Genomic DNA, 14830 nt, shown 5'->3' with positions numbered 1-14830 from the left:
CTCCATTTTAGTCAAAACACTTCTGATGAATAAACCTACTTGACTGTCATAATAATGCCACATCAAAACATTATTTAACCCTTAAACATTATTTATAACATCTCAATTAGTAATAACACATTACAGTATTTATAATTATTGGAGCTAGTTTTTTACAGACTACTTTTTTGTTCATACAGGTGGTCTGAACTGTCCCCAAACTGTCCCTTCCATTGAAAAAAAGCTTAAAAGAAACATAAATAAAATAGGGCCAGTAACCAAACACAGGATGACACCAACAGAGATGGGAAAGGACAAAAGAAAATGAAAATTGAACAGAAGCACAAAGGTAAAATGCATTGACATAGGATTGTTTGCAGTGACACATCTGTTTTGCAGTCTTGTGTCCATGAAAACACACTAAAGGACTTTCCAAAACATATAACCAACATCCAGAATATGAAATAAGCAGCCAGCTGTGCATTGAAGATGACATGCTCAGATCACAATTACTGGACATACTTGAGAAGATGTGGGGATTTTGCTTTTTATTTTATTTTTATTTTTTGCATTTCACAGGCAAATGAAAGAACCCAGCCCAACAGTTTTCTTTCTCCTGCAATATCAGCCCCTCATTACAACAACAGAGGAAAGATGGGGATTATGTCAAGGGTAAGGGATGAAGGGGACTGTTTCTCACTTAAACTGCAGAGCGTATGGCATAGGATTATTTAAGTCTGATGATTTCTTTGGAAAATATTGGTCTGCTAAAAAAATAGTATTCAGTAGTATTTAAGTATGCTTAAAAGTATGTTATAGTTGCTTCCTTTAATTGCCTTTCACCTTTTCAATGAAGAAAAGTAGAAGCATGTTCAACATTTTTAGGATACATTTTATTTGTTCTCATATATAAATTACACATCATTCCTAAGAGTTTAAACAACTTGTCCCCCCCCCCCAAAAAAATCTTCCTTTCTGCTTTTCTCTACATTCTGGGGATTAGATTTTTGGCTTTGCTCAAGCTACTTTTTGGTTTCCCATTCACTTTCCTATGTTTTCTCTTGCTTTCCTCTTTGTTGTTCTCCTGTCTCCTTGTTGTGACCTCCTGGCTTTCCCCCCTCTCTCATGTTGCGTCCCTTTGTTTCCCTGTTTCCTTTCTCTGAATCACTGCATCACCAAAGGCTTTGTTGTCATGGTATTGGAAGAATGACAAGACACACCAGTCCCTCACTGCATACCCTTGTGCCAGCTAGCCAAAACAGCTGCATGGCTGAAAGGTCGGAGAGATGAGGCTCCACTTTAGGAAGCTAGGTTTCCTTCTGCACTACTGCAGGCAACAAAAAAAAGTCCTTTAAAAATGCATTTCCTTCACTTGAACAATTAAATAAATACAGTGACTTGGAATGCACGCCAACTTATATTCTATATCTATGCTAGACGGCATGACTGTATCAGTTCTATTACAAAGCCCATTTATGAATCTTCTGTGAGAAAGTGCTTTGTGTGCCTCAATCAGAATTTGTCCCGTTTACGACACCACAATACAGAATTTTAATAGGTTTTCCAACCTTTCATTATCAATATATATTAGCACATTTTTCAGTACAGGTTGCAACTTGTCTCAGTTGGGGTAATGGTTTTGTGTAACATTAGAAACAGCTACAAACTGGCTCTTCAAAAGTGACTTCCTACTACTACAGCTAATATTTCTACAGCCAATAATTTCTCATCTCACTACTTTGTTTAAAGCACATTGTTATGAAACAGGTAAATAAAATGGGAAACCATTTCAATTTCATATTAAGTAACTCATCGTGAATTATACTTGGATGGCCTATTAAGTGAGAATTTCATATTACATCCGAAGAGATGGGAAAGCTCCATATACAAGTGAATTTAATCCATTAACTGCTTTATGGACCCCAAAACCTTCAAAGTGTGTCCCTGAGTGCCAGGTTTTACATTTAGGTTGCTGAGTTAGCTGAAATATCAGTAATATCACCAGTACATAAAGAGCTCCCTGTTGAATACATAGAGAAGGCAATCCCTGTGAATTGTTTATTTCAGCAGGCAGATGAACTAGTTGTTTGTGATGAAATGCAGCATAGCTATATCCATTCTCAACAGAATCAAATTATATAAAATGCTGTATGGCTCTCAGTTTGAGGAATTATATATATATATTTTAAAAAATATTCTCAACATCTAAGTAGGTATATGGCACAAGTACGGGTATTCTAATACATGCTTCAGCACATTAATATCGCAAATCATTTTTCATCTGTGTGGAAGCACTGCAAGCCATTGTAATTGTGTCATTCTCTATTTAGCATTTTATTTCCTGATATCACAAGTCCTCATTCTTCATTGGTTCTGTCTCACTGGGCAACATCCATAATTGAATGGTGGCTTTGCATATATCCTGGGGTTTATTTTATCCCTTATGATGTCCCCCATTATATGGAATGATCCTTAAGTATTTTTCATGACAATTTTGTGTTTTGCAGCACCTTTTAAACAGTGTACCATGCAAGAAAATGTAAAAAATATCAAAACAAAACCTGTAGCTGCTTTCTACTGGCCATAAATGGGCCTGTTTTTAAATGATAACATCAACTTACAATAATATACCCCAGCTTGATCACTGAAATCATCTGCACGAGCATCATTAGTTGTTCTCTGAGTTGGCAAGGCTCATTTGACAGCAACAAGAAACTAAGCAGCCCAGTCCTCCTGAATACTCTACCAATTCCATTATATTTAGCTAATTTCAACATTTTATATAGGATTTTTTTTATTGTATAGCTTCATCCTTCCTCCCAAAGGAGCCCAGGATGACAAACATGAAAAAAACAATAAAAACAATACAAAGATTTAATGTTATTTAGATGCACCCCACTACTGTACAGACAATTTTTAATTGCGGGTTTAATGTACACAGCCTTAAACTTGTCACTCAAAAGTTGCCTTTAGCAGCAGTGCAAACAGATGAGTCAATGGGACTTGCAAGATGGCCCAACCCAAGAGGGCTCCTCTAAGGTACAAATAGCACATCCAAAATGGCACTGTCCCCTTCTTCAAGCATTAGAAGGGTGAGCAAGAGTATCATAAATGCAGGTAAAGGGCCATTAATGGGTTATCTGCCCACCAAGAGTCAACACTGTTTGCTTCAAAATTTAAGAAGTGGAAAAATAAGGTCAGTTCTGCAGCAGTATTTATTATCAACACTATAGTTGACAACTTTTAGACCCCTCTAGGTTAAAGAAAACCATTCATTTAGTTAACACAAAATCTAAAATTAATGCCTTGGTAAGGATAAAAATACATTTGATTTAACAGAATTAAATTTGTAAAAAGGGCTATTAATTGCATGTTTATATTTTCATCTACTTAATATTTTGGGTTGCAATCCAGCCTACACATGATTAAAATCATCATATGCTTGACATCAGTGATACTTAAATCTGCATAACTGCTCAGGAATGCAGGCTTAGCTGTTCTAAATGTTTCAAGACATGTATATATGTAATTTGCTTTGACACTTTGCAGGGGCAGGGAAAGTGGGAGTAGAGTGGGCTATAAATCTAAATAAAAACATAAACTGATTAATGTAACTACACCATCCACCATCTATGGACTATGCTGCTTAAACATGGCCCATACATTGATCACAGAAAATCACAATATATGCATCAAAGAGGACAAAGAAAATCCACTGAGGACTCAAATAGCAATATACAGCCAAAACTGCCAACATAATTCCTATAAAACTCCTTTGGCTTTCCTGGGCAACAGGAAGACTTGCAATCTTCTCAAGGCAGCCATATTCCATCAGCAGGGAAGGTGAAAATCTTACATTACTCAGTGGCCTATTTTTTTTTGCATTATTCACCGTGGCTTCTGATTCAACAGGGATCCACTTCAAAGATTTTATTCAGCACAATGCTGTGGCATGGACTGAAACTTAACTAGTTTGTTTCAACATAGAGTCTACCAACATTTTAATTTCATGAGGGGTTTTAGCTTTGTATTAGTTTTTACAACTAAGTGTGCATCATGGGTTTTTTTAAAAAATAAATAGTTCCACTGAAGCTTTAGAATACACACTGTCAATAGTTGAGTATTTTAGTAAAAGGAAATCATTATTCAGAACATGGCAACATAGAACCGCAAAATTCTATATTATTAAATTATAAATTTATCTGTTTATCATTATGTACACATATTTTCACATATGTAAAAATACTTAAGCTTCTTCTCAGAAACAAATTCTCTCCCCCCCCCGCATGAGTTTGCTCACTTCTTAAGCGCACTCCCCTTTTTAAAAGAGAAATGATGGTTGAATTATGGCCTTATCCTTCCTAAAAAGGAAAGGTAGTGAATTTCTAAATTATAGTTCAATTTTTAAAAATGACATTTCACTTGCCATTTTGAAGGAAAATGGTTACAAAACACAGGTATTTTCTATTCCATCTGAAGGACTTTTAATTAAATTGCTTTCATCGCCTCTATTGTTACCAGCACTTGTGGATAAAAAGACAGCTGTATATTATGCAGTTTGCCAGTGTCCATATATAACCAGAAACCAAGATACATAGATTTATAATGACAATAATCATAAAAAGCAAACTTACCTATAAAGTAAGATAGTAGTATTGCCAGTAGCACAGAGACCCCTACAGCACAGAGTGCTGTACATTTCCAGCTACAGTACTTTGAAGACTTTTTAAATTTAAAAGCACTTCTTGATAAGGTGTTCCTAGGTAGTGGCCGTGTCGGAGGTGAATAAACCGAGCCGGATGCCATGGTGTAACCCGGTGTCGCAGTACTGAACAGTGGTGTTGTCCCTGTTCCTGTTTTGAATAGGAAATGCCTGCAGAAATAAGAAATAAATACAAATTAGTGTCCAGGATAGTTAATGGTACTTCTCTTCTTGCTCCTTATTTGCTCATTTTGGGGGATAGCATCTTAACATTTATTCAGGTTTGAGCATTTTTATATACAGTGGCCCTGACAGAGATTCTGACTGGCAAAAGATGTAATCTTCTGGATGGGAAAGAGTTACTTTGATTCAGTCCTCTATTCCTATATTAGGGGACAGGTGCTGTTGACGCATTCAGCGTGTTTCTCTTATTTACGGTGTGCAAGCTGGATGCAGATGGTAAGCCTACAGAAATGTAATTGTGGCGTGCAGATTGCCCTTCCTGGATATGGACACTGTGATATGGACAAACAGTGTTAAGCAAACCTCTTGTTCAGAAAAAAATATTCATGGCTTATTTCTGTTGGCTACCAGAACTTTTTGAAGTCCAGAAATACACAGTGTACATTAAAAAATGTTTTAAGCACCAAGATACAAAGGCTCAGTTGAATATTTGTCCTTACACACTCAAGAGGAAATACTGTCTAGAACAGCTCTTTCCCAATTTGTGATTCTTTGCTTATTCTCACATATTCCTTAGGTAACAGCCTAAACAACTTGATGACAATGAGACCAAGAAATGTCATTTGCCCAACATTAGCCTAATTTTGTACAGGGGTGGGCAGGTTTGGGGAAGGAAAAATGTATTTTTGGGTTTTTTCTGGGTACGGCAGTTCTACTTGAGTTAGGAGGAAAAAATGCTTTCAAATTATGTTTCTAGAGATGCATAAAGGGTATTATGTAGATTATATATATATGTCTCAAGGTAAACATGACAGATTTCTTAACATTTTTATAGCATATAAAGGACAATGTCAGTGAAGAAAATGAATAAATTGTCAACCCTGTCAAATACTCATGATACGAACAAGATAGTCTATATTTAACTGTGATCTATGTTGATCTGGCTTAGTATCTCCTGGAGTTAATTATAAATATTGTTAGAGAGGAGGGTATTCATGGTACATGTCCTTTGAAAATAAAAAGATAAAAGGACTGCCTTCCATCCTTAGGGCTGCCATACGTCTGGATTTTCCAGGACATTACCGGGATTTCAAAGGCGGAATTGACGTCTGTGGGGGGATTTCTGAAAGGCAGCACTTTGACCTGGATCTTAGGCACGTCAACTGAAAAATCATGTTTTTTTGGCGTTTTGGTAAATAAATTAAAAAAGCTCAACAACTTTTGGGGTGTCCTGGTTTTTACTTTGTGAAATATGGCAACTCTATCCAGCCTTCACAATTATCTGTTCAGAAACCAACCAAGTTGTATCAAGACTACTGAATGGAGAGAGAAGGTTTAATCTGATGCAAAAAAAAAAAAAAAGGACCTGCATACCAAACAGCGAAAGAAGAAAGCTCCCATTACTCCCAATGATCCTGCAGCCACATTTTTCAGCATTGCAGTATGTGGGGGAAGAATCAAATCCCCCTCTCTGGGTGGCGGTCCCATTCTAATCAAATCCCCCTTCCATTTACTTTTAAGTAAAAAGACTGCATAGAGCCAGGGCTGTCTTAAATATATGCAGTGCAGGGTGCAAAGATCCACCTAGCACCTCCTCCAGGTTGCTCAGTCCCAGGTGCGCAGGAGGGCAGAGCCGCCAGCCTGCCTCAGTGTCTCGCTGGCTCGGTCGCCCCCGAACTCGTGTCGCAGCGCTGCCCACAGAAGAGCCCGCCGCAGCGCTCTAACCAACGGGCAGGCTCTTCCCCGGACTCAACTCTTGGGCCTTGGACTCTTGGCCCCTGAGAGCCCTGCGCCCGGGTGCCCTGTACCCCTTGCGCCTATGGGTAAGACGGCCCTGCATAGAGCTGTGCACAATACAGTTAATGTGTGGTTTGACCTTAATAAAGATGTAGCAAACCTTACGTTATCTACATCTTAAAAGACTACAGTATTATTGCTATCATCACCATCATTTCTATACTGCCCTTCATCAGAGGATTAAGGGTGGTTTACAATATGAAAACACAAAAATATATAACAATATACCTCCCCACTCCACACGCACACAAAGTTTAAAAGGCCATAGATTGTTTAATTAGCCAGAAGCCTGGGAGCAGAGGAATGTCTTTACTGGGTGCCTAAAGGTATGTTTTTAAAAAATCTGATTTCCTAATTTAAGCACTTTTGTGCTGCTTTTGGCTTCTTTGCTAAGGCAATCGAGGAAGGGAGTTTTAAACCAGCTCCCACATAGAATACCATACACCTTCTGTTGTGTCCACATCGAGCACAAATGCACTGAGGCAGCATGTCAAGCCATGGCTTTCCAGAATGGGTAGACTCAGCAATGATCCTACACTTTACAAGCGTCACATAGGTTTTCTACAAACTCCTACGCAGTCACCCTTACCAAGCAGGAGTGTTATATTATGGGAAAGTCTGAGATAGCACACAGTATGGCATGGAGTTTTATGTCTTAAACTCCTTGCCATCTTTCTGCTAAAAATGTAAGTGCCTTTACAGAGTTGTCATTTGCAGATCAACTAGGAAATTCCAGGGGAGGGTGCAAAAAAAAAAAGAAAAGAAAAGAAAAGAAAAGAAAAGAAAAGAAAAGAAAAGAAAAGAAAAGAAAAGAAAAGAAAAGAAAAGAAGGGGGGAGACAGAAACCTCCTTAACAAACAGAAATCTGCAATTCAAAATGTGTGCTACAATCCCTATTTGGATCTAAATTTTGAATGAGAGAAACTGCCATAAAAGTTTCTTACTCATACTTAGGTAGCATGTTAATTGTGAATATCATATTGGTAATATTGTTTGTATGCAGCAAATTAATCTAGCAGCATTTTGAAAAGCTTTTCTATTTAATGCCGCCACAAGTATTAGCAACTAAACAAAATTATGAATCAATAACTCGTAATTACTTTATACATGTAAACAATTATTCAATTACCTTTTTTAAGAGTTATTTTGTCTCAAGATATCATATTTGATGAAATAAAATCTGATTTATTTAGAAAAACCAAAAGACTTTTATGATAATGACTTTGCTGTGGTGTGAGCTTTCTAATATTAACTATAATTAAGTTTGAAATCTTTAAGGAATCGGATAACAGAAAGCTGGCTTAAGGCCATGTTTGGATGTCACAGTTTTGTGTGACACGAGCAAGACTGTGAGTCTTGAGCTAATGCAGTCTCCCATTCCGTCTTCTGGTGCGGTTGTGAAAAATTCAAATATTTTTGCTACTTGGTTTCAAGCTTTCTTGTTTAGCTTCTGTTTCTGCAACTTGGTTTCAAGTTGGTTTGCTTGTACAAACTATAGTCAACGTTAACTACAATTTGTCTATTTGGACATAATGACAAGCTGCAGTTAATCAAAAACAGAAGGGAATGCTTCAAACTCCTCACAGCCATGCTGTGGGAGAAAAAGGGAGAGCACATGAGCCCAAGGCTTGCCTAGATTTGCTCATATAATACTAAAGCATCGTATAGCACAGGGGTGTGGCCCTTTAAGCCTCTCCACCTGGCCTTCAGGATTCTCCCCAGGCGAAATATCCTCTCCACAAGCCATGCCTCCTCACTGCCCTGCTTTACGCGCTTCCTTAGGGAAACCCAGTCAGATGGGAGATATAATAATAATAATAATAATAATAATAATAATAATAATAATAATATTTTGGCCTTACTGGAATTTGTTGTTTAGCTGTTGATAATGCCTTTCAGTTTGGCTAAATGGAACTTAAAGACGGATGTGTCAGTTTGTGGAGAAACTAGTTTATTGTATAAAGGTAACATTTACACTCATTGCCCCACGTACTTTTGCCTCTGGCCCCTTCAATTACTGGCATGTGGTCCTTAGGCTGAAAAGGCATACCCTCCAAAATTGTCACAGGACTCAGGGCTCTACTTCTAGAATGACATATTTTCCCTTTTCATAAAACTTGCTGATACAGTGATACCTCAGGTTACATACGCTTCAGGTTACAGACTCCGCTAACCCAGAAATATTACCTCGGGTTAAGAACTTTGCTTCAGGATAAGAACAGAAATCGTGCTCCGGCGGCGCAGCGGCAGCAGCAGGAGGCCCCATTAGCTAAAGTGGTGCTTCACGTTAAGAACAGTTTCAGGTTAAGAACAGACCTCCGGAACAAATTAAGTACTTAACCCGAGGTACAACTGTATATACACACACACACACAAATGCTAGAGTAGTTTAATTACACGCACAGCATTATGTGTTCTGTGTCTATCTCTTTGAAAGCACAAAACCGAGAAAATTCACTACAAGCCTCTTAGTAGAGAACCAGAATCGAAAAACAAGTTGTTGAGTTTAAAAAAAAAAGAACAGAACGAGAGAGTACAGAAGTAGGATAGTAAAATCAAATTAGCTGGAAACAACATCTTCTAAAGAACCAGGAACAGCTTGTAAATCCAGCCAAAGGCAGTATAGCTCAGACCACCAACTGGAAACCTTACAAAATAAATATCACCCACATTAAATGAAAGCCACTTATCCATCAGTGCGAGGATAAGTTAGAAACCAGTTCTTACATGATATGTTTGTGCTAAAAGTAGCCAAAAACAGAAATGTATTTTATGTATTGTGAAAAAGCCGCGGAAATCCTTACCCAGAAAATTCATTAAAAGAGAGATTTCAAAACACTACTCTGAACTTCAGTGTAGTATCCAAGTGTATCCAAGTTTCCCTTTACAACTTTATATAGCTTTCTGGACAAATGTAGTCAGAAAACCTTCTAGCCGCTATTTGTTTTCTTTAAAATGTGAGAAAGCCAACCCCTAACAAGAAGGCTGGTGTTTCAGCTTAGCACAGGGGTAGCTTTCTGTTGGTCCACTGTCAAAATCTAGTCAGTCAGCTAGGTCCATTTAGCCCCAATCATTCTTGCCAGGCACTGGTAAGAGAAAAGGCAAATCATGGACTTTTTACCTAGGGAACCCAATCCCCAAGTGACTTGTGCAGAAAATGGTATGATAATTGTGCCCACTTTGTGACTTGGCACTGCCCCTTACAGCTCTAGAGACTTCTGTAATACAGTCGTACCTTGGTTGTCGAACGCCCTGGAACTTGGACATTTTGGCTCCCAAATGCCACAATCCCGGAAGTGATTGTTCTGGTTTACAAATGTTCCTTTGGAACCTGAACATCTGACAGGGCTTCCACGGCTTCTGATTGGCTGCAGGAGTGATCTGGTTTTCGAACGTTTTGGAAGTCGAACGGATTTCTGGAAAGGATTCTGTTTGACTTCCAAGGTACAACTGTATTAGAAAAGCACCTTTCTTTCTTTCTTTCTTTCTTTCTTTCTTTCTTTCTTTCTTTGTTGTTTAAAAGGGAGCTTTTTGGAATAGATGTGGAGCCTCACCTACTGACTTTGGCCAGCACAGCACAACTTTGCAAATGAAGCAATTGGGTAGTCATGCTACTCAAGTCAAAAAGTAGCACACAGGGCACCAACAGGAATCTTCCCAATTCCAATGTGAAAAGAGAGGACAGAATTCCTGTTATCATGATGCCCTTGGTTAGCCTTCACTTTGGTCCACAACCGTCTTGGCATCGTTAACACCTTCAGTAGAGTCTCTTCAGAAAAAAGACTGCAAAGTTTTGACCTATCTTCAAGGAGTGTCATAACTCCACTGGCTCTTCCTGCTATATTTTGGAGCTTGGTGGGGCATCATTGGTGGGGCAGGGCAGGGCAGGGCATTGGTGAAGATGACATGTGTGCACTGGTGGAACCAATATAGCCCACACCACCTGACTTTCCCATACCAACCTGGTATATCCAACAACACTGCTGCCAGGAGACTGGCGATGTGACAGTGCCCTCCCTCTTATTTCTAGATGGCATGACCTCATCTGCTGGGGATGACAATGTCACCAAGATTGCTCTCGAATCCATGCAGCTGGAGTAGGCATATGAAGAAATATAGCTCTACAGACTTTTGTCTCATCACAAGTCTCCCCTTTGGTTGGACCCAAGCAGATGTTTCTGCGTCAAGCAGGTTATGGAACAAACTAGAATCACTACTGTAAAAGAGAGAAGCAGGACCTTATCAGAAGTAACTCTCAGGTTATAGAATGGGCTATCGGATAAGATTTGCATTAGAAAAATATACCTATTTTTGATTAGGTAAGAAATGCTTTGCAATACTTCTTATAAACATTGGCATTAGGTAACTCAAGTGATCAGGATGAATGGCAAGGCATAGCTTTTATGCCAATATTTTGGGATTTCAATTTTGGTATTAAATTCTTTATTCTGTAGATTAGATTTGCTATTATTTGGCATATTACCTTTGTCAACATGTTCTGGATTTTGAGATTCAATTGCTAATTAATTTGTGTAAGCGGTTTCAAACAATGGAAAGTGAGGGGTAAAATTATTATTATTTTTTGTTTTGGACTCTAGAACAAGTGTCTGGAAGCTAAGGATGCTTATGGTAAAGTATGTAATTAAATGCATAGTTAAATATTTATATACAATTTTTGGTATGGATTCCCCCCCCCCCCCCAGTCAGAGGATGGAGACAGGACAAAATGAATTTATGAATGAACACTTGTGAAATTGACACTGACTAGAAACTGACTGTCTATCTTCCCTACTGGATATGTCACTTAAAGACTAGTGCAAACACTACATCAAGAACAAAAGGGCAGCCTGTGCTTTAAATGTAATACAGTGGTACCTCGGGTTAAGTACTTAATTCGTTCCGGAGGTCCGTACTTAACCTGAAACTGTTCTTAACCTGAAGCACCACTTTAGCTAATGGGGCCTCCTGCTGCTGCCGCACCGCTGGAGCACAATTTCTGTTCTCATCCTGAAGCAAAGTTCTTAACCTGAAGCACTATTTCTGGGTTAGCAAAGTCTGTAACCTGAAGCGTATGTAACCCGAGGTACCACTGTATATGTTTTATTTCACAGGCAAGTGCTACATGTGTACAAATAAAAATATGGATAATATGTGTAACCATAACAATCTTGTGAGAACCATGCAAGTGTAGCCCTTAAGAGGTCCTGTAGTCTCTCATTTTAAACCCTTTTGACCTCACCCAAACTGGTATATAAATAATGGAATGGCACTGAAAATCTAGTCACTAGAGAATATTTGCAGCGGAAAAATATCACAGCAGTTTGACTATATTTTTGAAAGAAGAAAATCAGTGCTGACTGAACATTTCTGATTTTAATGAACAATGAAACAATGTCCTTGACAATGAATTACTGACATACCTACACACACTTCATATCAAACTAATATGAGAAAATGAAAGCTAACGCATAAAATTCCATTGCTTTTCAGTGTCATAAAGCATCATCAGGTTGTATATGAACAGAAATGGAACAAAGTAGACCTGACGCATCACAATCTCAGGATTTGTACAGAATCTTTAAATTCCCGGAAAAGGGTGTTTCAGTTCTGCAGTTTATCCTGCCTACTATGTTGCTGATATACAATGCTGAATGTAGGGGAGGGCATCAAAAAAAATATCTGAACAGGTAGGATAAGCAAGCCATGGTTTCTTTCCTTCATGCTGAGTAAGTGTATTCAAAGGAGTAAGTGGATTTCAAAGATATAACTTGGCAATCCAAGGTATAGCATTGATATGTATAAATGCAAGGCTTGTTCTATTTTTGCAAGTATGATAGGTGTCAGAATCTCTGCGCTCTGGATTTCATTAGTGAGGGTGCTGACTAGAAGTGAGTGCTATGCATTAAAAATCATGGGAAATGCTAGTATGTGGTAAGAGATTCTCACTTTTGCTATATCTGTGTGCAAAGATAAATAAGTAACTAAATAAATGTCAATCCAAGACCAAGAGATTTTCCACCATGCAAAAGTAAATTAAAGTAAAGACCCAGAGAATATATATGACCAATATTTTTTTTTAAAAAAAGTTGTTGCAGTTTTAGCCATGTCCACAGAGGTGGCTGCTTTCACTTAAGGGATGCAACTTCAATGTCATCTCCCAAAATCCAAAAGCAAGTATCATTATTGTATTTACAGGTAGGTATAAATAACAACAACAACATAAACAGTACATATTTATCACTATACAACACGTCATTTTATTTTATGACATGTAAGTCCTATACCCGGCTGACTTACCCTACATTTATATATATTTTTAAAATATAGGTTTATTCAGATTTTCAGCAAACAAATAATGCAGGTAGCTAAATGACATACAAAAGCCTGCAAAGAGCAACTTTTTAAAACGCAAGTGAAAAATGCATGATATGAAAACATGAGAACAACAAAAACATAATAATTCTAGCTGTGATGCTGTGAATTAGTGAGGCTGATAAGCTACATTGTCAACCTGACAGTATGTTGTATTCTAAAATCTATTATGTAACTGATGGGTTATTATCTCTGGACAAGTTTCACACCAGGAGGCGATCCCTGCTAGCATAATTTCAAAAGCCAAAAGCTTATAAACAATATAAATTTCACTGCTCTGTTACCTCTATCTGTATCAAACCTCACTTCATCTGCCAGGTACCTGCAACTTGAGGTTCCCATAACAAATATATAAAAAACAAATGCATATATGTCTATTAAATATCAATTATAAAGGTGAATCAGCATTGTGGGATAATTGAGCTAGAGGGAACAAGAGCATACATTAATTTGTGTGATAAAAATGCTTATGTGGTGGATTTTTAAAAAAAATTACTTACTGTGCAATCCTATATATGCCCAGTCAAAAGTTGTCCAACGAACTACAGGGGTGCAATCTCAATATACTGGGTTTTTGTTTTGTTATTTCCCCCTCTGGTTTATTACAATGATCATTTTTGCATACTTGATATACATAATACTTTTAGCTATCTGTCTTTATTTTTATTTCACTGGAAACCTCATGAGGATACTAGAACAAGATCAATAACAGGATTTATTTCTAAATGGCTAATTATTTATGAAGGGGCAATGCCCACTTCACAGGAAAAAAACATCATGACAGGCTGTGCATCAGATATGCAACATAATCGTGGATAAATGTTCCTGGACCTAGATCAAACTGTTTGTGTTTTAACCTCATCATCAACAGAAGCAACCAGTGATGCATTTAAAGCTAAAATTAACTTCTCTCTGTACACCACATCTAGGAAACAGGAACTCGACCAAACTGGGTCATTGCTAGCTAAGATTTACTACTGACAAACTAATGGAAAAACACAGCATATGAAATGATTGTGAATGTGGCAGAGCTGAGCTCTTTCTTTCCTGATGAAGCACATTAAACTATCTGCTATTAAACGTTTATGCACCCTACTCCTACCAATATATTGTACTCCTGTGGAGCATAAGGCCTTCAGGTAAATGGATTCGATCCCTCCCATAAAAGATTAATACCTGTTTTCACAGAGGCTTAATCAATATTAAAAGCTGTCGTTCCATTGGAAATCACACCAATAAAAGCACCTAATTGTCTACTAGCACAAATGCTTCATCAAGCTTGAATGCATTCTAAACTTTTCACGCCCCTTGGTCAGCTTTGCTGATGACTTAAGAAATTGTATAGAAAAGCAAACGTTTTTGATCAAATTCTACCTTCTTACACTAGTACAGTAGTTAGATTATTCAAATGTGCCTCCAATTCTGTCTATATAATGAAATTTACAGATAATTAAATACAATGCCATGTTTTTAACGGTTTCGTTAAAGCAGAATTCTGATGAAAAAATTATGCAACATTAGTAAACTACACTATAACCTGTCTTTCCCATCCTATGACATGCTATCATGCTAAATACAATACAGTGGTACCTCGGTTTAAGAACAGCCCTGTTAACGAATTATTCGGTATATGAACTCCGCAAAACTGGAAGTTGTGTTCCGGTTAGCAAACTTTACCTCGGTCTACGAATGGAAGTCGAATGGTGGAAGGGCACCGGTGGCGGGAGGCCTCATTAGGAAAAGAGTGCTTTGGCTTAAGAATGGCTTTGGTTTAAGAACAGAACAGATTAAGTTCAT

The 14830-nt window shown here is 37.8% G+C and overlaps 1 protein-coding gene across 50 annotated transcripts in view; it reads right to left on the bottom strand.

Annotated features, from left to right (window-relative positions):
• Positions 1-14830, bottom strand: part of TENM3 (teneurin transmembrane protein 3) — a 1268022-nt gene that overhangs the window by 114691 nt on the left and 1138501 nt on the right. For all 50 annotated transcript variants that reach the window (XM_083459440.1, XM_083459473.1, XM_083459433.1 and 47 more), the window contains one exon: positions 4614-4852. In XM_083459440.1, the coding sequence (XP_083315566.1) occupies positions 4614-4852 (239 nt within the window). The remainder of the gene's footprint in view (positions 1-4613; positions 4853-14830) is intronic.

The sequence above is a fragment of the Podarcis liolepis genome, assembly GCF_965112155.1.
Source record: "Podarcis liolepis genome assembly, chromosome: 9".
Classification (NCBI taxonomy): Eukaryota; Metazoa; Chordata; class Lepidosauria; order Squamata; family Lacertidae; genus Podarcis; species Podarcis liolepis.
The sequence above is the reverse complement of the archived record's forward strand: the minus strand, read 5'-3'. Positions and strand labels throughout refer to the sequence as shown.